The sequence below is a fragment of the Cucumis sativus genome, chromosome 1 (genome assembly GCF_000004075.3).
Source record: "Cucumis sativus cultivar 9930 chromosome 1, Cucumber_9930_V3, whole genome shotgun sequence".
Taxonomy (NCBI): Eukaryota; Viridiplantae; Streptophyta; class Magnoliopsida; order Cucurbitales; family Cucurbitaceae; genus Cucumis; species Cucumis sativus.
The window spans coordinates 10,419,621-10,441,361 of record NC_026655.2 but is presented as its reverse complement, the minus strand read 5'-3'; the positions used below and the strand labels follow the sequence as shown (position 1 = coordinate 10,441,361).

At 33.6% G+C, this 21,741-nt stretch overlaps 1 protein-coding gene across 2 annotated transcripts; it reads right to left on the bottom strand.

Annotated features, from left to right (window-relative positions):
* Positions 1-7,752: 7,752 nt before the first annotated feature.
* On the bottom strand, positions 7,753-20,511 carry LOC101204842 (transmembrane 9 superfamily member 5). Of its 2 annotated transcripts, none has more exons than XM_004139434.3 (7): positions 20,009-20,511; positions 19,405-19,445; positions 18,683-19,271; positions 18,442-18,573; positions 9,028-9,184; positions 8,431-8,915; positions 7,753-8,336 (listed from the first exon to the last, which is right to left on the bottom strand). In XM_004139434.3, the coding sequence occupies exons 1-7, from the start codon at positions 20,167-20,169 to the stop codon at positions 8,120-8,122; spliced, it is 1,782 nt and encodes a 593-aa protein (XP_004139482.1). In that variant the 5' UTR covers positions 20,170-20,511; the 3' UTR covers positions 7,753-8,119. The 2 variants fall into 2 exon arrangements, with proteins under 2 accessions (XP_004139482.1, XP_011654417.1); XM_011656115.2 differs by having other exon boundaries at positions 18,683-19,278; positions 20,009-20,148.
* Positions 20,512-21,741: the final 1,230 nt, after the last annotated feature.

Below are 21,741 nucleotides of genomic sequence, written 5' to 3'. Positions count from 1 at the left end.
AGTACAAATAAAATTTCTTCCAACCTCCAACTCCATTTTTTTTTTTTTTGTTAATTTTTATAAATATAACGAATCGGTCAAATATTTACGGCACAGGTAACAAAATAAAAAAACACATGAAACTGACTATTTTTAAAAAATATTTTAGGGCTATCATTCCTTTTCATCGTCTTTCTTTTTTTCATATTCTGCGATTTTTTTTTCATTTCATTGTTTTTTTTCTCCAATACTTTTCTTCCAATGGTTTAGTTGTGTTTCTTTGATCTTGTCGAACCTATTTAGACCAATGATAGTCGGCGGATAAGTGTGGAAACCCCTCTATATTGCACCCTTTACGACACAGAAAGAAAGCCCAGGGCCTAGGGGTCGTGTGGGGCTCGTTCATGCTTTCTTTCTGTGTCGTACATGGCGCAATATAGATGGGTTTCCACATTTATCCGCCGACTATCATCGGTCTAAATAGGTTCCACAAGATCAAAGAAACACAACTAAACCATTAGAAGAAAAGTATTGGGAGAAAAATAAAAACCGAGTGTGGGGCATCTCCGAGCGATTTTTGTGGGAGAAAACTTTAATATTACTCAAATTGAGGCCACCTAGTAGATATCGTCTTCTACAATTTTTCTTTTATTTTTTTAAAAATGTTATTTGGTTTAAGATCGTGTACAAAGATAAAAAATCTATTTTTTTTCAAACGGTTATTTAGTTCTTCCAAATACAAAATATGTTGAAAAAAAATAGTTTGATTTGGGTAGACAAATAATCTTTTAAGAAAATCGTTTAGATTTAGTAGTGCGATCAAAATCAAAACTTTCAAATATAAACTATAAAAAAAAATAGTTTAGATTTTGGTACCCAAACGTTTAGATTAGTTTTTTTTTTAGATTTGGGTATCCAATCGTTAATTAGATTAGATTTTTTTAGATTTGACTACCTAATCGTTTATATTTGGTTAAGATCGTGCAAGAAAGAATTAAATCTAAATGATCATTTTTTAAATATATTAGGTGTTGGATGTCAATTAATTGCCGAACATCTTTTGTATTTTGTATTTTTTATTGTAAGCTTGTGCAACCTTTTCCATTTTTGAAATTGTTTTATATCGTATAAATATTTTACCGTTTTGTTATACTTTGAAAATATTCCTCTCTTTTTCCTGCTTTATTTCATTTATTTCTGTTTAGATAACATTGGATTATAGACTTGCTCATTTCTTTTTTACAAATCATTTTTTCTTCGTTGGATGTTACCTCAATCCAAAGTAATAATAATGTAATAACAATATTTTTCTATTGATATAATTGTATAAGAAAATATATGATCAGGTCTATATTTGGTTTTATAATATAATTTTTAGGTTCTTTTATAAAACAAATCAATAATAAGTAAAAATAAAAAAAGAGAGAGAAAAGTATAACAAAATATTAAAATCATTTACAAAATATAACAAAATTGATCGATATCTTTATAAACGTGTTAATACTTTTATTTTTCTTTACTTTATAAATATGAGTATTATTATTTTTTACTATCTCTAATAATTTCTCAAAAAGTTAAGTAAAAAATGAATGGCTAAAACTTTTATTTTTTAAACAAACGGTAGATCAGATGCAATTAATCTTTAAATTTTGGTTAACATGATAATAAGTATATTATACAAAACATTTAAATCCTAATACCAAAACATGTAAAATAAATACATGCACTTAATTTGTACACAACAATTATCCTACGTATGGAAGACAATTAAGAATTCATACATTTGAATTCCAAATATTTAATATTCATAGTCATACGAAAACAATATGTGCGATCCAAACGTATCCTTAGAGTTTATTCTCTAAAGTTTTATGCTTTTCTTTGCCTTCTTGCGTTTAAAATGCATGTTTTAGATCTTTTAGATTGTTTAGATTAGTTTGAAAATTTGGAGTCAACAACAAGTCCATTTTTTCTTTTATCATCCGTAAATATTTCAAACCAAATCTATTTAGTTTTCTTAGACTTGCTTACCATATATACGAGTTATTTAGATTAATGTTGTGGGGTTTCACGTTGAATAATAGGAGTTCTCAAACATGATTGAATTAGTCATTTTTTTCAAAGGGTGTCAGACCTTTGGTTCAAAACATATTATATCCTTTCTTCTTTCGAATTTCAACTATCCATTTTTGTCGTGACTCGTCGTTTTCTTTTTGTTCCTTCATTTTTTAACATACCTGCTTGATTTTTTTTTTTTTTAAAAAAATGTGAGTAGAAAAAAAGTTTGAAAGGAGAAAATTTTCTTATGCATCTATCTATATATATATATTTTAAAATAACTTCGAGATTTTGTGACTTTTCACATTCTAGACTATATGAAACATATTCTTTCATAATTCTTATCGAAATACTAAATATTTGATGAAATTTTGAGATATTAAAATTAAAATCCTACGCTATGTTTATAAAAGAAGATATTATCGTCTAACCAATAATAGCGATGATAATTTTTGGAAGTATGTTCGAGAAAGTTTTGTTGAGTTGAGCGAATCCATTGATTACAAAGGTCAATTCGGTTGAATTCACGAAAGCTAGGAAGAAAAAAAATCTTGGGAGACAAGGTATTAACAAGATTGTCCATTAATGAAAGACAACCAAGCAATTCAAGATGATCAAGACAATGTGCCACAATCCATAAAGAAGATTCCAATATAATTGTGATGATATTGTTGAAAAAAATGAGGATGACCATCAAAGTATGGAAGAGAGAATCAAAATGTGAAGTAGTTATTGAGGGAGAGAAGCTATATGAAGTATTTGTTGAGAATGAGACCATAATTATGAAGACTAAGAAACTATTGTTGTATTTCTTATGATTCATTCAAAACAAAGAGTAGCATCAAGTTTGAAAGATTTGATCAACAAAGAATGAGAGGAGGAAAATTTAGAAAATGATAGAATCTTAGTTTTAAAATCTCCAAAGCTTCTAACCTTTGTTTCTTGTGTGTTCTTGTGCACATAAATATTTGAAGTAATCAAGTGATGATTGATATATCTTACTTATGGCGTATTTTGAAGATCAATGATTAATTGATGAAACTTTCAAAGCTTCTTCTCTGATCCTTGGTTTATTAAATCATCTAAAGTAATATGTAATATAATCTATCTTAATATAATCATATATGTTCATGATATTTGTTGAGAAAACTTTTTCACTGTTAATGTAAGGATATGTAGAATATACTTATAAAATTAAAAGAAAACAATAATCATTTGTGTATTAACGAATATCATATATTTATTTCAAATCTATACGAAAAGTTAATAGGAAAATTGCATCAAATAACAAAAATATTTTTTAAAAAAGCTCATGGCATCAAGTTTTTTAAAATATTGTAAATATGACAAAATTAGTAATATCACATGACTATTAGTGATATTTACCACTTTTGCAAATTTAAAATATGGTGTGACATGGGTTCTATTATCATAATTTTTTTTTTGCAAAAGCTTCATGTTGATTTTATATATATTTAGAGCAATTACAGATTCAATGTTGTTATATAATATAGGTTAATTTTCATAAATATAACAAAACACATAAACATTTATGATCCTTGTAACGAAAAGCAAAAGCCCATGAACCCGATACAATATTTTCATAATTTTCAGATTTGTCATTGAATATTTCGGATGATTCGTCACTTTTCTTTCTTTTTCTTTACGATTTGTTCATCTTTTCTTCCAGATTTTCTTTCTTATATTTTAAAATGATTTATTCTTCTGTTTAAATCTCCTATTTTATTCTTCATCGTTTTCAACAAAGATTCTTTGGAAGCTATTTCATCTTCCTCATATTCGAGAATATCAAAATCGTTTAAATATCATTTGGATTATTACGACATGATCCAAACGACCATTTACCATTGTTAACACAATCGTTTGTCATGTTGAACATAATCGTTTAAATTTGAAACCTTATTTTCATCATTTAAAAAGAAATATACAATTGTGTTGGTATGATCTAAACAATCACTTACCATAGTAGACACGATTGTGTTTAGCAAGGTCAACACGATCATTTAGATTTGAAGTCATTTTTCCATCGTTTAAAAAGAAATACACGATCGTGTGGATATGATTTAAACAATGACTTACCATAGTCAACATGATCGGTTAGATTTGAAGCCTTTTTACCATCATTTAAAAAGAACTACACAATTACGTGGATATGATCTAAACGATCGTTACCATTGTCAATATGATCTTTTAGCATGGTCACCACGATCGATTAAATTGAATCCTTCTTACCATCTTTAAATAGAACCATAGGATCATATATCATCATAACCTAAACAATCGTAGATAATTTGTTTAGACTGTGGTACACAATCGTTTAGAAGAAGATTACTTACGTTCACGTGTGGTCGATCAATTGCGTGTTGAGACTGGAATATTTTTGGTCTTTTCCATTGTGGGCCTTTGGACTTTTTTTCGTTTTCAAAATTGTTCTATAAAGTGTAAATATTTTATCTGTTCTTTTATGTCTTTTGAGAAACGTGTGTAATGTATACCTTATATTATAATTCTAGTCTAATTTCTATTACGATATAAATATACATGGTAAGTGATATATATATATATCCATGTATATTTAGTCATTTTACAAATATATGTCATATATTATATAATAATAATGCTAGAAAAAATTGCAAAATTTATCATTAACCACCCAAACATATTTAGGTATACATAGCATATTTGTTAACTAATAAAACAAGAAAGAATGAAACGGAAAGCATTCATCAATGACGATATATTTTGTAATTAATGGTTACTGAAAATATAAAAGATTATTTTTCATAAATATAAAAAAAAAACACCAAATTATTTACGGTCCCTGTAACAAAATCGAAAAGCACGTGAAGTCGGTCACTTTTTTCAAATATTTTAGGGTTTCCCTTCCTTTCCATCTTCTTTTTTTTCTTCTCCTCCAAATTTTCTTTTCCTTTCCATCATCTTTCTTTTCTTTTTCAGCAATTTTTCTTTTATATTTTTCTAAATTATGATATTTGTTTTTAATCAATCAAAAATCTTGTATTATTTTTTTCATAGTGTTATTTGGTTCAAGATCTTATACCAAATATAAACAATCTTAAAAAATTTTGAATTGCTGGTGAGGTAGGTTGATTATTTAAATGTTTGTAATAAGTATAGATGTAGTGATGTACATGTTTGGTACATCCATATTTCAAAAAGCAAAGACAACAATTTAATTCAATATGGATAAAAAAAAGTGGTTCCATCCATTGCATTTTTGAACTTTCTTTCCGTAGGATGCCTTCTTCCTTCTTCCTTTCACAAAACTTCATTTTCTTTCACTTCTCCTACCTTTACCAAAGTTTCGAAATTTTGCTATCTAAATCTAAAATACCCTTACAGAGGATTCCAACTATTTTACTCCATCTTTTTTCTTTCTTTTTAAAAACAATCTTTTCTCTCTAATACCATATCTCTTTTACATACTTATCTAGATAATTTTAAAATATAACAAATTTTACAAAATATTTACGACCTATAACAAATTTCATCACTCATAGTCATTGTTATGCTATAATGATAGAAGATTATCAATTATATAATCCAAAGTTTTGTTATAACCTGTAAATATTTTAATTTATTTTGCTATTTTAAAAAAATGTCACTTCAAAAAATCTCAATGTGTTCATACTCTCAATTGATTATCTTTTATGGTATTTTTTAGTTTGCTCAAAAGAATCTCATCACACTCATCTCTTCAAAGCAAATCGACATCGACAAATTAATAAAAATTACAAGATTGGTTATGAAATCAAGATTTATACAACATTATATATTTTTTTTCTTTCTTTTTTGACATCTTATCATATCCCTCTAGAGATTTCTAAGATTCAAAGTTGGCAGGGAAGAATATATTTTGAAGACATTCCCTCAAGTAATAGCAATTATCTTTTAAGTATTTATCTTTTTATTTTCATGGTAGTATTTTTTATGATTGTTGATTGAGATGAAACAATATTTAAAAAGTCGTGGTTAAGATCGTATGAATATATACATTAGTTTATTAAAATAATTCTTTGAATAAAAAGCACATAGTGAGTTCTAATCATCATTAACGCAAATTTGTTTTAATGTATTTATCTTTTTTTGTGTTTTAGGCATAGCGTAATTTCTTGTAAAGTGATTGGAAGATTATGGAAGAAACAAACCAAAAATTTTAACATATTAAATTTTTTTAGTTACAATGTATTTTTACACCAAAAAAAAAAGTTTAATTGAGTTCAAAGGTTAAATATGATTCAAATTCATGTGATCGGGTCAATGAACCAACTAAGTTCAAGCCCATAAAACCCACCAGAAAACTTTATAAATAAATGAGTTATTCTCATTTGTGAATGTTGAAATTTTTTTACTCTAGAAGGTGTAGAGAGAATTCAGCTAGAAGACTCCTTAACTCCTCACTCCGCTTTCTCAAATCAAACATAAATATTCAATCGAGAGAGAGTTAGAGAACCAAATTCTAGAGATCAAATCACATCACAACAAAACTACAATTTGCTATATGTTAAATAAAAATAACTAAATTTGTTTATATTCGTAGAATGAGAAAATTTTAAATAAAAACTTTTAACAATGAGCTAAACTGAAACAATTTATCATTAGTTTTTTTTTAAATTTTTTTTCTATATTTACAGATTAGTTAGATTTACGGTTAACAGTCGTTTTCGTCTTTGACTGATTAGTATTGTAAGGCTCGTAGGGTATTTCTGTCTTTTGCTAATTAATATTTTCTATTTATAAAATTGAATTTCTACTTTTACAATTTTGAAACTCTTTTTTTTGTTATTTTCTCACGTGAACTTTTGAATTTACAAGTTATAGCAAAATTTTAGATTTTATAATTGATAGTCTTCTATCACCATTACATATCAATATCAATGACTATCAGTCATAAAATTTACTATATATTGTAAATATTTTGTAAAATTTACTATTTTTAAAATTTTCCAAAAGAAAGTTTTGGAAAAAAAACTATAAGGAATTGAAGCGATAAAACTATTGAATTACTCGTAGTAATTTTAATTTAATTTACTTTTATTTTAATTTAATAAATTAGTTTATATATATACACATATACTCGTAGTAATTTTTACATAAACTATAAAGAATTGAAGCAATAAAACTATCAAGATAATTATGATTAATATAACATCAATCTATTTCTTAATAATTGTAGTTAGTTCATCATTGAGTAATTAGAATTTATTAATCATTTTATTGTTTAATACATCATAACTATATACATTCATAAAATTCATCCCAATCAAATTACTCATTTTACAAATACTTGTGATTAATAATTTAATTAATATTGCTTTTTGATGGTTAAATAATTAATTTTTCTCAATTCATTTATTGTTTAGCAATTAATATATTTAACATAGTTAATTTTATAAATAAATACAAAAAAGAAACTATTTCTAGCAATCTTATTTTCAGACTTGTAAATTTTAGGCATCTTTAATTCCAATCTTATTTTCATTTCAATTTCCAACGATCCTTTTTCCATCTCAATTCTCTCTATCCAAACGACCCTAAACATATATGGGCAATTTTCCTTTTATAATTGGAACAAGAGCATCCGATTGGAAGGTTATAGTTTCAAATCTGCACACTAATGTGACATTCCTCAAATAAAAAAAGCTTATGCAAATAATTTATATGAAATATACAAACAAGAATATGGTGAAATTATTCATTCAAAGAAAATGGTGAAATTATTTAATGCATCTTTATCGATGGATATTCATTCAACCATTCGTAGGAGAGTTCAAAATCTCAAGAATTAATATTGTTCCAGATAAAGAACAATGCAAAATCTTGTTTTCACTTTGATTCTTTGTCTAACAGTTTCTTTTTTCCTACAAGTCAAGAAAGGACGATTTACTCAAATTACTAACATCTTTTCTTTCTTACTTACCATGAATTTCTTCAGGTGGATGGAAAAATCTTCACAATCATCGTCGTCCTACAAGCGTTAGCCAATTACTGCTTCCTTCTTCCCTCAAAATGATGGGAATGAAGACATTGTCCAATGAATTCATTCACTTTTGACTGCGTCGTAAATACGACGAACAAAGATCAAGGAAACACGAAAACTTATAACTCCTAGCATCAGGAAGAATGCGTAGCATATACAAGCATTATACCCTACGAAGAAGCATAGCTGCAAGAAACCATTCATATTTGATCTGGCGTAGAAGTATATGCAATATCCAAACATAAAGATGGCAGTTGAACCACCGGAGAACACAGATCTGAAAAGTCAAAAAGGCGGTAATTATAAAATGGATGACAGTCTCAAAAAGAACAAACATGCATCATGAAGGTTGGACATAACATAATAGATACCTCCACCACCATTGATGATCTTCAACTGATAGCTGAATGTAAGTTAAACCGACGCTTAAGATTGCAGTGAGTATGACTAGGATGATGAATGTGATGAATAAAATGCTAGGAAGAGTGAAAATTTTGAATCCCCACATGCTTGCATATAAGTGATGTAATTCAAGAACAACTGCACTGAATGACAGCAGACCACTAATGAACATTTGACATGGAAGTTTTCTGAACCAGGCCAGAGGAGGAATCTCTCGTGGGTTTCGCTTGGTGGCGCAAGGCGCTTGAAACTCGGATCTAAAGCGGTGTCCTATTATACCACCAAATACAAGCAATGGGAGGCTGATAAAAAAATATATGAGCAGAATGACTATGATGGTGCCAATAGGCAATGCTGCAGTAGTTCCATTAGATATAGCAACAATATTTAGGATAGAAATTATGACGAATGATGGTCCCAAATACAGAATCCCAGATAAAATAACACTTCTCTCCTGCAAATACAAAGTTGAAATCAAAAGATAGAAGGAATGGCAAAATATCACGTCACTAAAAGAATATGGCAAAAAATATATATAATAGAGTTAACACAGAAGGAAAATATACCCATCCAATCTCGGCAAACTGGCAGTGGAAAGAAGCAGATATATACCCAGAAACCACAGATGTAAGAGAATAGATCAAAACAATGGAAGTGAATAGTGATCCTCGATTGTATGGGTAAAGGATCCCCAGAAACGCAAGAAGAAACAAACAGCAAAACCTGTTGGAAAAAATGCAAAAAATGAGGGAAATAAATTCTAGATTTGATGATAACCACACTTAAAATGACTACTGTGCTAGCCTCATGAAAACAATACTTCGGTATCAAAACATTTTTTTCTCCGCAATCTGTTGTAATTGCACGAGTAACGGACTCTTAACATAACTTGGAAGGAAAATATCACATAACAATTAACATATACAACAGCAGAAATGTTAGAAGACTAGGGGAAACAAGAAAGAGGAACTATTGCTATAAAAAAACTGGATCACCCTGATATATAAGGTATGCAGGGAATAAATTGCAATTTTATCATTTAATTGTGCTGAACTAAGGTCTAATACTGTATGTCGACAAACTCCTCCAAGATTAGTGAAAATATAATTGAAATTTTGATCTACGAAACTGAAAAACATGGTGTTAGATACCAAAGATAGCTATACAGTTTTATAAGCTTGATAGTCCAGGTTGAAAAACTGTCTTGCAGCCCCCAACTTTGCCCACTTCACTATCCCGCTGTGGAAAGTATGGTCCCATTTCATGATTCATCTTAGCAAAATAAATAAGAGGCAACCATGATAAAGCCTACCTCAACCTCTCCCTTTTTCTCTAGATTTTCCAGATATCCAAGACCCTTTCCATGGATGAAAAGAGAAAACAGAAGTCCAATCTGATTTCTTCCATTCTTTTTTTTCTTTTTTTTTTTTTTTTTTTTAAGGCATACTTGAGTTCTAACAATAGTACTTAGTTTTATGATACTTAAAACAGAGCACAAGGTTACCTCCTCTTCTGCTCTTTTCTATCTAGGCACCAAAATCAAAACTTTTTCCATAAAGGGAAAGATAAATCTAATTGTGGAACATTCCTTTTTCCGCTCTGCTATTTGTCACTTCAGATACCAATTTCCAACTTTCTACTAGATGGTTAGGCCACCTATTGTGTTGACATATGGAAGACAGGTTAAAAAAGGTAAAGCACGTGTATGTTTGGAAGCATGGCTTCCATCGTTAGTTTGGAGAAGGGGGACCATAGGTATCATACTATCTTTTGGATAAGTTGAGTCTCCTCTCTAGTTTAGAGAGAGAGGGATAATCATTGTTCTTTGTTCTTTGTTCTCGTGATTGGGAGAATGTTGGCCTTAGAACTTTTCAAGTTTTCAAAAAGAATCTCTTGATTAGATTCCTATCAATCAGACATCAACCTGTCAAGGATAAGTAAAATGCCACAAAGATTCATGGAGAAGATTGAAGCGTCAAGCGTTAGATCGTGAGATTTCAGAAGTCTGGGTTGAAATTCAGAAATTACCAGTAACAGAAGAAACTTTGGCTTCATTAGCCAAAAGTGTAGGACTTATAGATCAAGATTGAGAAGCAACAGAACAAATTCATGGAGCTACGTGAGAGTTTTTATTAATTGTACTATGTTTTGAGTGAGTTGAGTCTTCTCTCTAGTTTAGAGAGAGAGAGGTATAGCCATTGTTCTTTGTTCTTGTTCTTGTGATTAGAGATTGTAACAGCCTTAGGGCTTTTCTTGTTTTCAACAAGAATCTCTTGATTAGATTCCTATCAGAGACCCCAATTAGTTTTCTATTTATCCATCATTCTCTGTTTAATAGGTTTATACTTACAAAGTAGCTACATTACTTTTGAACTTTTACAAATGTTTCAAAAATACCCTTGGATTATAAATTCTATAAAATTTTAGACAAAAATTGTCTGCATATTGTTTTAGGTCACCGTCCATCACACAGTTTCATGTCTCAATTGTTGTTTGAAATTCTAAAGGACTCCTATTCCAAGGGTAGCTTTGAAACATTTGTGGAATTTGAAGGGTAGTATTGCAACTTTTAGAAGTATAAGGGTATTTTTTAAACAAAGGGCAAAGTTCAAGGGAATTGTTATAGTTTAGCTTTTTATTTCTGTCCATGTGTCTTGTTCAGCTCATCTGTCGTAAACCTTGCACATGAACTTTTGTCTTTTGATGCATCGTGAACCCATGCAAAAACAGTTCAGTATTTTTCTTTTTGTTTTATCTATTAAGTATTTTAAATGTCCTGTGCAAGTAAAACAGTGACAACATCATCACAAACTATGTCAATGATACGTTACATTATTAGGCTTAACTCAACAAGGACACGGGAAGTCAGCCTACATATTTTCCATTTGTCACTGTCAACAATCATGTTAGCAATTCTTTGTCACTGAAAGAAGGAGAAGCTGCCTATCATAATATTAGGCCACATGTTGACATTTTCCTTTCAATAACATAGACGAAACTAAATGTTTTTTAGGTATATTTACTCTCAATTTCTAGATCATTTAAGTGTTTTTTTAAGAAATCGAGAACAAAGTTATCTATAGAACAATACTTGAGAAAAATTAACTCTAAATGCTTAGCTCATTAAGGTTTTTTTCTTAGAATTCAATGAAAATTATACTATCTATAGGACATGTCTTATTCAAGTCATAGATTAATACAATTAGATTTTCTTTAGAACTATATTCCCGTTTGCAGCAGTCGTGTAGTGCCATGTTATCTTTGTTTTTTTTTTGGTAAAGGAAACAGGTAATTGATTATGTCCAACATGTAGTTAATTGAATCTCAAATAAAATAATCCTTGAAGTGCTGCTTACACTCCAATGCATGCCCATGTTTCAAATGCATTTAACGTAGCATTTTCGGTGGTGCTGTGTGTTCAGCATTGACCTCTATAAAAACTAGTGTGTTTTTCTGTTAAGCCCCAGCCACAATTTTATTTACCAACTATTGGCGAAGGATTTGAGAGCCCCTCAATCTCTCCACACTTCTCTGTTGAGAATTCTACACCAAAATCATTTAGTAACAAGATGCCCTCCCCCCACCATGCTAGATACCTAAACAGAACCATTCTACTTGGCCCACCCTACGAAGCATACTCCTAAGGACCCACAAGTGAAAATTACTAACTCCCAATCATTCTTTCTTATTCCTACTTTTATCCCTACGTAAACACACCTTGACCTCAAGGTGAAGTTCAAAAAGTTGTTCTTGAATAAGAGTGGCCTATTCTCATGTTGCACTTTCGGGTGTACCATCGCTCCAACTGATCAAGACTTCTAAGTTGTCCTCCTTTTCTCCCATTTTGCAAACCCCCAGCACATCTACGGGAGACAATTGCATAGACTAATCAGCAGCCAAATCTTTTGGAATTAGGAAGATGGCCTATTTGAATCCACTACCTTACGAAGAACAGAAACATAAAAAACCAGGTGGATAAGTGATTCCTTGGGAAGGGCCAAGTGATATGCAACCGAACCAATTTGGGCCACAATCATAAATGGACCAATGAATCTTGGGGCCAATTTAGGGTGCTTAAAATGGCTAAAAGAGGATTGTCGGTAATGGCACAACTTCACATAAACTCAATCATGTACCTCAAACTGCACCTCCCGTCATTTGTCATTTGCATATTTTATCATTCACTGCTGTGCTTTCAGTAAATTGGACTCCAATACGCCCAAAATTTCATCTCTTTCCTTCATCAAATGGTCCACTTCATTCACCGGCTCGATCCCTTCACATACGGTAATATAGAGGGGGGTGGCTGACCGTAGAGAGTCTCGAAGGGGGTCATCAATATGGCTGTATGAACAGTTGTATAATAGCTCAATTCAGCCCATGCTAGCCATTTAGCCCACTGTTTGGGTGTGTTCATAGAAAAACATCACAGATACATCTCCACCCCTCAATTAACAACTTTATTTTGGCCATTCGTTTGGGGATGGTGAGTGGTACTTCGTCTCAACTGAGTTCCCAACAAACGCCACAACTCTTCCCAAAACCAGCTTGTTAAAATTCAGTCACGATCTGAAACTATACTTTGGGGCTTCCATGCAAACGAATAATCTCATGTATAAAAACAGTAGCCACAACTTTTGCACCAAATGGATGCTTCAAAGGAATGAAATGTGCATACTTAGAAAGACGGTCCACAACCACCAATATGACATCATAACCCTCGGGAGGCCCTCTGTAAAATCCATACTACTATCCTCCCATACATGGTCTGGAATGGGTAATGCTTGAAGGAGACTGGCCGGAGTCAATGACAGATAATTGGCTTTCTGACAAACCTAGCATTCAGCAACATAGGTGCTTCCATACCATGCCAATAGACCTCCCTTGCTAGCCTTTGCTATGTTTTTAACGTGCCATAATATCCTCCCATTGGGCTGTTGTGAAATTCAGCTAATAGCAAAAGGGATAGTAGGTGAATCCTCAAGAAGAACCAAACGACCATGATAGCATAAAACCTCCCCTTGTATCGAATATCCCGCTGGAGCTAGCTGTCCATTTATCAATGATAACCAAATACTGTTAAGAGGTTCATTCTCATCCACTTGATCAATGAAAACCGAAGGATTTAGCCCGCCCACAACATTTAGAAGGTCGTATTCAAATACCGATGGTAATCTAGATAAGGGATAGGCCGCTTTGTTTCCAATCCCTTCTTGTATTTAATCACAAAATCATACCCCAATAGTTTAGCAATCCATCTCTGGTATTCTCCCTCGATAGCCTATTGCTCAAGAAGAAATTTCAAACCTTTTTTATTCGTACGCACCACAAAAGGCTTACCCAATAGATATGGCCGCCATTTTTTTACAGCCAACACGATTGCCATAAGCTCTAATTCATTAACAACTTTAAATCTATGGGTAATAGGTAAAGCTTGACTTAAAAAAAGCCATTGGTCGTTGATGCTGCATTAGGACAGCCCAAATACCCACACCCGAAGCATCAGTTTCCACACAAAACTTTCCGTAAAATCAGGAAAACCTAACACCGGCACCGACATCATAGCTGATTTCAATGGCTGAAATGCTTTTTCTGCCATCTAATTCCATTGAAAATTAACTTTCTTTAACTGTTGTGTCAAGGGTAGTGCGATAGAACCGTAGTTCGCAAAAAAATTTCGATAATACCCCGTTAGACCTAAGAAACCTCGCAACTCCTTCACGTTCTTGGGTGCTGGCCATTTAACCATAGCTTCTATTTTAGTTGGATCCGCCGCCACCCTTTCTGAAGAGGTAATGTGGCCCAAGTATTCAATTCGATCTACCATGAATTGACATTTTTTAAAATTCGCCATGAGTTGGTGAGCTACCAGAGTTTCCAATACCACAGGCAATTGGTGCAAATGTTCCTCCAACAACTTGCTATAGATTAAGATGTCATTGAAGAAAACCAAAACGAATTTGCATAAGTACGGATGGAGGATATCATTCATTACTGATTGGAATGTTGCTAGGACATTCTTCAACTCAAATGGCATCACGAGGTTCATAGTGCCCTTCGTGGGTACAAAAAGGCGTCTTATGAACATCGGCAGCCCGCACTCTAATCTGATGATAACCAGACTTTAAATCAATTTTTTCAAAAATGGTTGCCCCGAATAATTCACCTAACAATTCATCAAAAATGGGAATCGAATACTTATCTGGTATAGTGGCGAGATTCAGTGCTCGGTAATCCACGCAGAATCGCCAGCTACCATCCTTCTTAACAAGGAGCATCGGGTTTGGAAAAGCACTATTGCTTGGCTGAATAATTCCAGCAAACAACATTTCCTTCACTAGTTTTTCAATCTCATCTTTCTGGAATTGGGGGAAGCAATAAGGGAGCATGTTCACTGCTCGAGCCCCTGGTTCTAATTCAATAACATGATCATGATCGTGAGGTGGGGGCAATTGCTTGTTGGGTTCAAACACAATGCTAAAAGATCAAAAAACTCTCTGAACTTCTGTTTGCAGATTACTTAGACAATTTGCTAAGATATCTCCTGATTCTTCCGCTCCCCACTGTTCGACTGTACTCAGCTCGATTAACACTCCCTGATCTTCCTTATCAAAGGTCCTCATCATTGATTTTAGTGACACTTGCGATTTTACTAAACTTTTGTCCCCTTGTAGAATCACCACCCAATCTCCTAATGAAAATTTCATCTCCAATAACTTGTAATCAATCGAACATTACTTACCATGATGTTTCCAGTCATGTGAATCCCAATAGTACATCGGCACTCACAAGTGGTAGAGGAAGAAAATCATGAGTGATTGATTAATTGGTAATTGTCAGGTTCACATCCTTACACATACTCATTGCTCAAACTACACCCCCAGTTCCTAAAACAATGGCATAAGCATCCAAGGTTTCCACTAGACTTTTAGTTCCTTGACCACCTCCTCCGAAATAAAGTTGTGTGTAGCTCCCCCATCAATCGGCACGACAAACTTGCGTCCCCTTGTTTCCCCTTTTATTTTTATGGTTTTGGGAGAACTAACTCCCACCAACGAATTCAGCAACAAATTCGCTATCTCTGTATTGATTTCCTTATCCTACTTATCTTCGGTTTCCTCTACTACCTTATCAATTCCCTCACTTAAGTCCTCTCCTTCTTGAACAACAATGATATTTGATTCTTGTTCTTTGCAATGGTGCCCTGAGCTGAATTTCTTGTCACACCGGAAACATAGTCCCTTTTCCTTCTTAATTTTGATTTCATTGTCGGTAATTTAGCAGTCGATTGAACCATTGGATTTTTCACACCAGAATCGTGGGAAGTAATCGTTGTGGATGATGAAGGCGAATTGCAGCAAGGGTTAATCGTAATGGTTCTTGACATAGCGATCCGTTATGTTCCCTTTGACTTGGTTTGATTGACCGACCCGTTCGGCCCATTAACCGACATTTTATTTGACAGGTTAGGGTTTCCGCTCGCCTCATGGATCTGATGGAACTCCTCTTGTTTGAAACTGATCAAGTAGGGACAGCCCCGTTACGATAGTATCATTCCCGAAACTAACGAAATTACAATGTAAAATGAATTGGGGATCCTCCTCAATTCAAAAACGAAAGACTCTCCTCTGCTCCCCCTTTTCCCTCTAGGAAAATCCCGAGCTTACCCACAAAATTCTCACTCCCCTCTCTCTCCTAACAGACTCTTATTTATACTCCATAACCAACTCCTATTTATACTCTAACTAACTTTCTCTCTCCATAACAAACTCCTACTTATACTCTATTATTTTATTACGGAATCATCTACTAACAATATTAAAGCTATTAAGGCTATTCTCCCTGGCACGTGCAGTTAATCTTGCTTCTTCTTCCTTCCACTGTACTGGTGTATAATTGGGGGTCTATCAGGATCCTCCTTAGTTGGACCCAATGTTTTAAAAGGCTCACTAAGGTGCATGCCTAGGTGGGCCTAGGCTTAAGTTGCGCAAATGAGGCTTATTTGTGAAGAAGAGAGGCATTTTCACTAAAGCCTGGCTTAGGCACGCCTAGGCTGAAGTCGCATTAAGCGTGGGCTTTTTTATAATTAATGGGCTAGGCTTTAATTAAAAAAATTTGATTATATAGGTTTTTTAAACCTATTACATGAAAGTTAAGAAACAACTCTTCTTCTCCTGCACGGCTTTTCTTCATCTACCTCTTCCGTTCTCTTTCTGCTTCCGCTTCAAAGAATATTTTATACATTTCAAAGAGTAGTTTTCTGTTATGTTTTGTTTTTTTGGGTAGAAAACTAATTTTGTAGTATTTTATACATTAGAATTAAGTCTCAATTCTACCTTGGTTATATACTTATATTTTATACATTGTTGCTATGCTCAACATATGTGTGTGTATATATATTTTCTTTTTATATATAGTACGCTTTCTGAAAAAAAGCTCACGCCTTTTTGTGCGCCTTGTGCCTAGCCTCTAGAGGACCATTGCGCCTTATAGTGGGTCTTGAGCATCTAAAAACACTGGTTGGACTGCTTGATCATCTTCTATTACTTGGGCCATTAACATTTTAGCTTCTAGGGCTACTGGGTTTAATTTATGGATCTCACTTCGAATCTCTGCCTTTAGCTCAAAATAAATTTACTTTCTAGGGCTGCATCACTCATATCCTTAAGGTCGGCCGAAAACTGCTCAAACCGCCGCCGATATTCCCTCACGGTGGTTTCTTGCTGCAATTTCATCAATCTCACATGCTATCCCCTCGATCAATCGGCTTGAATCCTGCCCACAGAATCTGCTGGAATTCCACCCAACTACTAATCTTCATTTGATCCTCCTTCCACTGGTACCAATCCAACGCTTCCCTTCCAAGCAAAGAATTGCCACATCCAACTTATCTCTCTTCGTCAATCTATTCACCACAAAATAGTGTTCCATGTGATGTGGCCATTTGTCCACATTTTCTTCTTCTTATCCTTTAAATATTGGTACCTCTAATTTCCATAACCTCATGTCCAAGAGGGGTATCTCACGATGGTTTGGTGCACAAGGTACTTTGATTCCTTCATCCACAACTAGGTTAGTTTTTTGTTCACTTTTTTCTTCCTGAATTTGTTCCTCATTAATTATTTTTTCCCTTGTTTGTGATAGTTCTTTAACTAGATGTAAATCCTCTCGATGCACTTCCCATCACTCCCATCCCTTGTATCAACAACAAATCCTCACTCAATTTTGACAGATTTACCTCAATCTTCTATTCTGCCATTCTCCTTCGAATTTCTGCTTCTGCAAACTGTGTGTCCATCTTCCTTTCGAATGCTAACTTTCGTTCTTCTACTCGCAAGAACTTTTCTTCTACTCTACCTTCTATCTCGGTCATCCCTATGTTTACTCCCACCAAATTTTCTTCCAGTTCGATCACCCTAGCTTGACCAACCATTCCAAAAACAATGGCTCTAGTACCAAAATTGTTAAGGCCTCGGCCACAATTTTATTTATCAACTATTGGGCAAGAATTTGAGAGCTCCCCAGTCTCTCCATGCTTCTCTATTGAGAATTCTACACCAAAATCATTTAGCAAAAAAATACCCTCCCCCAACCATTCTAGATACCTAAATAGTCAAATACTGAAAAAATTAACAGAATACTTGGCCGGTAACAAGCATGCTCCTAAGGGTCCATACAGTAAAAATTACTAACTCTCAATCATTCTTTCTTCTTCCCACTTTTATCCCTACATGAATACACCTTGAGTATGAGGGGTCTATCACTTTCCTAGGAAGTAAGTGATGGTTGTATTTTAAAATGCAATGGTCAAGGTTGCTTCAGTAAAACTCTGGCAATTAATTGTACCGCCGATGAGGATAATACATGGACACAATTCTTCTGTTATCCGAATGCATAATAAAAATGCTAGTATTGCAGTTGACATATCAATATTTTAAAATGAAGATCGATTATAGAAGAAATAGTTCAAATTAACTTACATAGTCAGAAGCTGTGTACCGACACCCAAAACGGCACTAAAGAGGGGTAAATTTTGAGGACATCTAAATACATCTCCATGAAGATACTTCCAAACAACCTCTTTTTCATCCTCTTCATCACCACCAGAACACCTAAACACACACACACACACAAAAAGGAAAAAAGAAGGTCAGATAATTTACAGAGCAAGCTTTATTAAAATTTAAAAGACTCGAGCAGAATTTATTTACAAGACATTACTTCCTCAAATCATTCTTGAGACGTCGCATAAAAAGCAAAGTAAGCAATCCCATCAACAGCACAATAATAGCAATTGAATTAAGGAATGAAAACCAGTGAATTCTCTGACTGATAGGCAGTAGTGAAGCCCTCGAATACTTATTCATTCTATCTCCATACAGAGCCGAAGTTTCATTCCAAACAATAGAATAAGTGAACTTGACATTGAGTTCAACATCATTTGTTATATCAACAACATGATTTGGATCACTAAATGCACTAACTTCAACAATTTGGTTCTCATTAAAGGAAACGTCAAACTGAATATGTGTGAAGAGATAATATTTTGGACCCTGCTTGTCTAGGGACCAACTCTGTTCATCAATTTTGCCAACAAAACCCCACACTGGAAGATCATCACAATACAGTTGGAAGTAAAAATCATCCCTGACAGCATCCCTGAACAATGAAACTTCAGCACCTTTTAGCTTCTTTTCACATAGAGTTTCCCATCGTTTCTCTTCCCTAAATTTTATCACATGCAAGGCACCATTCAGCCGATCCCCATTTAAAACCTCCCCCAAGGTTGCTTTCTTTGGGACTACTGGATCTGCAAGCTAAGGAGAAGACCTTCAAACGGACTATTCCATAAAGAAAAATTTCAACAAAAGTGATTCTAAAATAGCACTAGTATCTACTAAAACATGAAAGCTTTTCTAATTATGCTTCTTTGAAAGGCTAACCTGGACGGCAGAACGGTAATTCATAGTATTGGTATGTCTCACTGCAAGCAAATTGGAAATGAAGTAAACAATAAGACTGAAGCGGAAGCAAGATACAAAAAGATAGAGAAAGAGAACGAATTCAATATAAGGCTGGACTTGTTCTCCAATAAGTTAAAATGGCATTCTTGCTCCAATAAAAAAGTCAACATTTTTAATGTTTGAAACTAGTCCAACGAGAAACCTGATTGGTAAAGCTACAAGGATTTGACACAGCGGCACAGGGAGGAATCCCCTGCTTTCCTCAGTGCATATTGATTCCAAAAAAATGAGCAATATGTCGAAAATGTAGTTCCAAGAGTTACCCAATAAGACAGGACAAGAACAAGAATAGTTTTTCCACATTTGTGTCAATTTCAATGTTTCATCTAACTGTAGTACAATCCACTCTAAACCTATACACAGATATGATCATAGTTAAGAAATCATGGACACAATAACTTTTAAGGCAGTTCAAATTTCTCACATCGCTACTTCATCATAGTCACAAGGCTTACGATGGGTACAAATCAAATAATAAGAAAGAAGGTAAAATTAGTAAAGGAAATGGATTGGAATGAACTACCTGGGGTTGGTCAAAGGTCCGACCTTGTTGACGAATAACGGAACGGGATCTCCGACATTATACTGGTGATTGAGCGGCGAAGCAGTAGAGAGACGAGATGAGAAGCAGAGGGAATCGAAAAGCATCAAAATGGCAATGAATTGAAGGAGAGACATAGACATTGTTGAAGAAGATAAGAACAAAAAGGTGGCGATCAAGTATGAGAGTATGGAAGAAGCGAAATGGCGGAGTGGAAGGGCTTGGTAGCGTTTTGAGAAAAATGGGGACTCAGAACCATCCCTCCACTACTACCCTTTGACTTCCTTCATGATATTCTACTCCATGGACTAGCAGTGATTTCACAATATACAAATTCGGAATCTGCAATTGAATTCAAGGAAATCAGTCGGGGATTAACGACGGGTAACTTTGCAAGAAACGGTGTGATTGGTTCGGTATCGACTTCCAAAGAGAGGTATGTGTAAAGGGTTCTTGCATAAATAAATAACTCAAATAAGGCAAAAGTGTGGTAAATGTACCCAAATTTAAATCAATTTACAAATATATATAAGTTTTCAACATATTTACGTGAAATTGTCCAAAACGGTGTGCTTTGGGTTTTACGTTTAGAAAATAGTCCGAAGTGATTGTCACTAATAATTGTTTCAAATTCAAAATAGAAACTATTGGGCAATTATCAAAATACAAACCCCTTCATCTTCACACTTAGTTATCAACCTCTTTGCTCTCAAAATAACTAAGATTCACTTCTTTCGCGTGAGCTTCAATTTGTAGAAGGTATTCCACTTTGAACGCTTTTTGTTCATTGGTCTGCATTTAAGTTTTCATTTGTTGGGGTTTGTTATGAAATTTGATGCCGTGGCCCTACACTCTTGGATGTTTTGCATATTTGGTGTTTTTATTTCATATAGGTTAGGTTCATTTGATGAATCTTCCTAATTTCAACCTCTTGGGTTCGTCAAGAACATGAATGATTTGGATGAAATTGTCCCGATATCTATTGAATGAGTCCCGAGATTTTGAAGGTTTGCATCCTTTTATGCATTATGTGTTAGATCTTAGGGTAGATTTTGCCTAAGATTATCATGAAATCCTACTTGTTGATTTGGACTTAGGGTTATGTAGTGTTGTGTATGCTTAAATCTAATTATATGCGGTGAGTCATTGATCACGATCATTGCATGCGAGATGCTCAGTATGTCTCTCTTCATTGCGTAATTACGCAACCTTGATGTGATAGAGCTTAGTTAACTAACTTATGATTAAGGTGAACACCTTTTACTACTTTAAAGGCAACATTTACTCGCCTCTCGAGATGCAAATGACTAAACTGGGTTAAGTGAGATCTATCTAGAAAGGTTTACTTATACAACTTATAAAACTTCACTTTTATGGGTTACAACCTCTCGGCGCCGAATACTTCACTTGCTTGCCTTTTGGGACAAAAATGATGGAAGTTATCTCGCCAAGTTGGAGTTTGTCTCCAAACTCCTCCTTGCGTGCGTTAACCACATCTTTACTACTTGCTCTCTCGAGTAGTTGACACACTAGTAGAAAAGTGGTCTACGACGACAGTTATTTACTGTCGTAAACAAATTTCACGACAGTTATTTTCAGTCATAGAAGCGGGAGTCATGGAAAGTCCTTCGACGACAGTTTTTAAAAACTGTCGCAATAGGTTATTTTATGACATGAAATAAATATCGTTAATCAACATTCAACGACTTCAAATA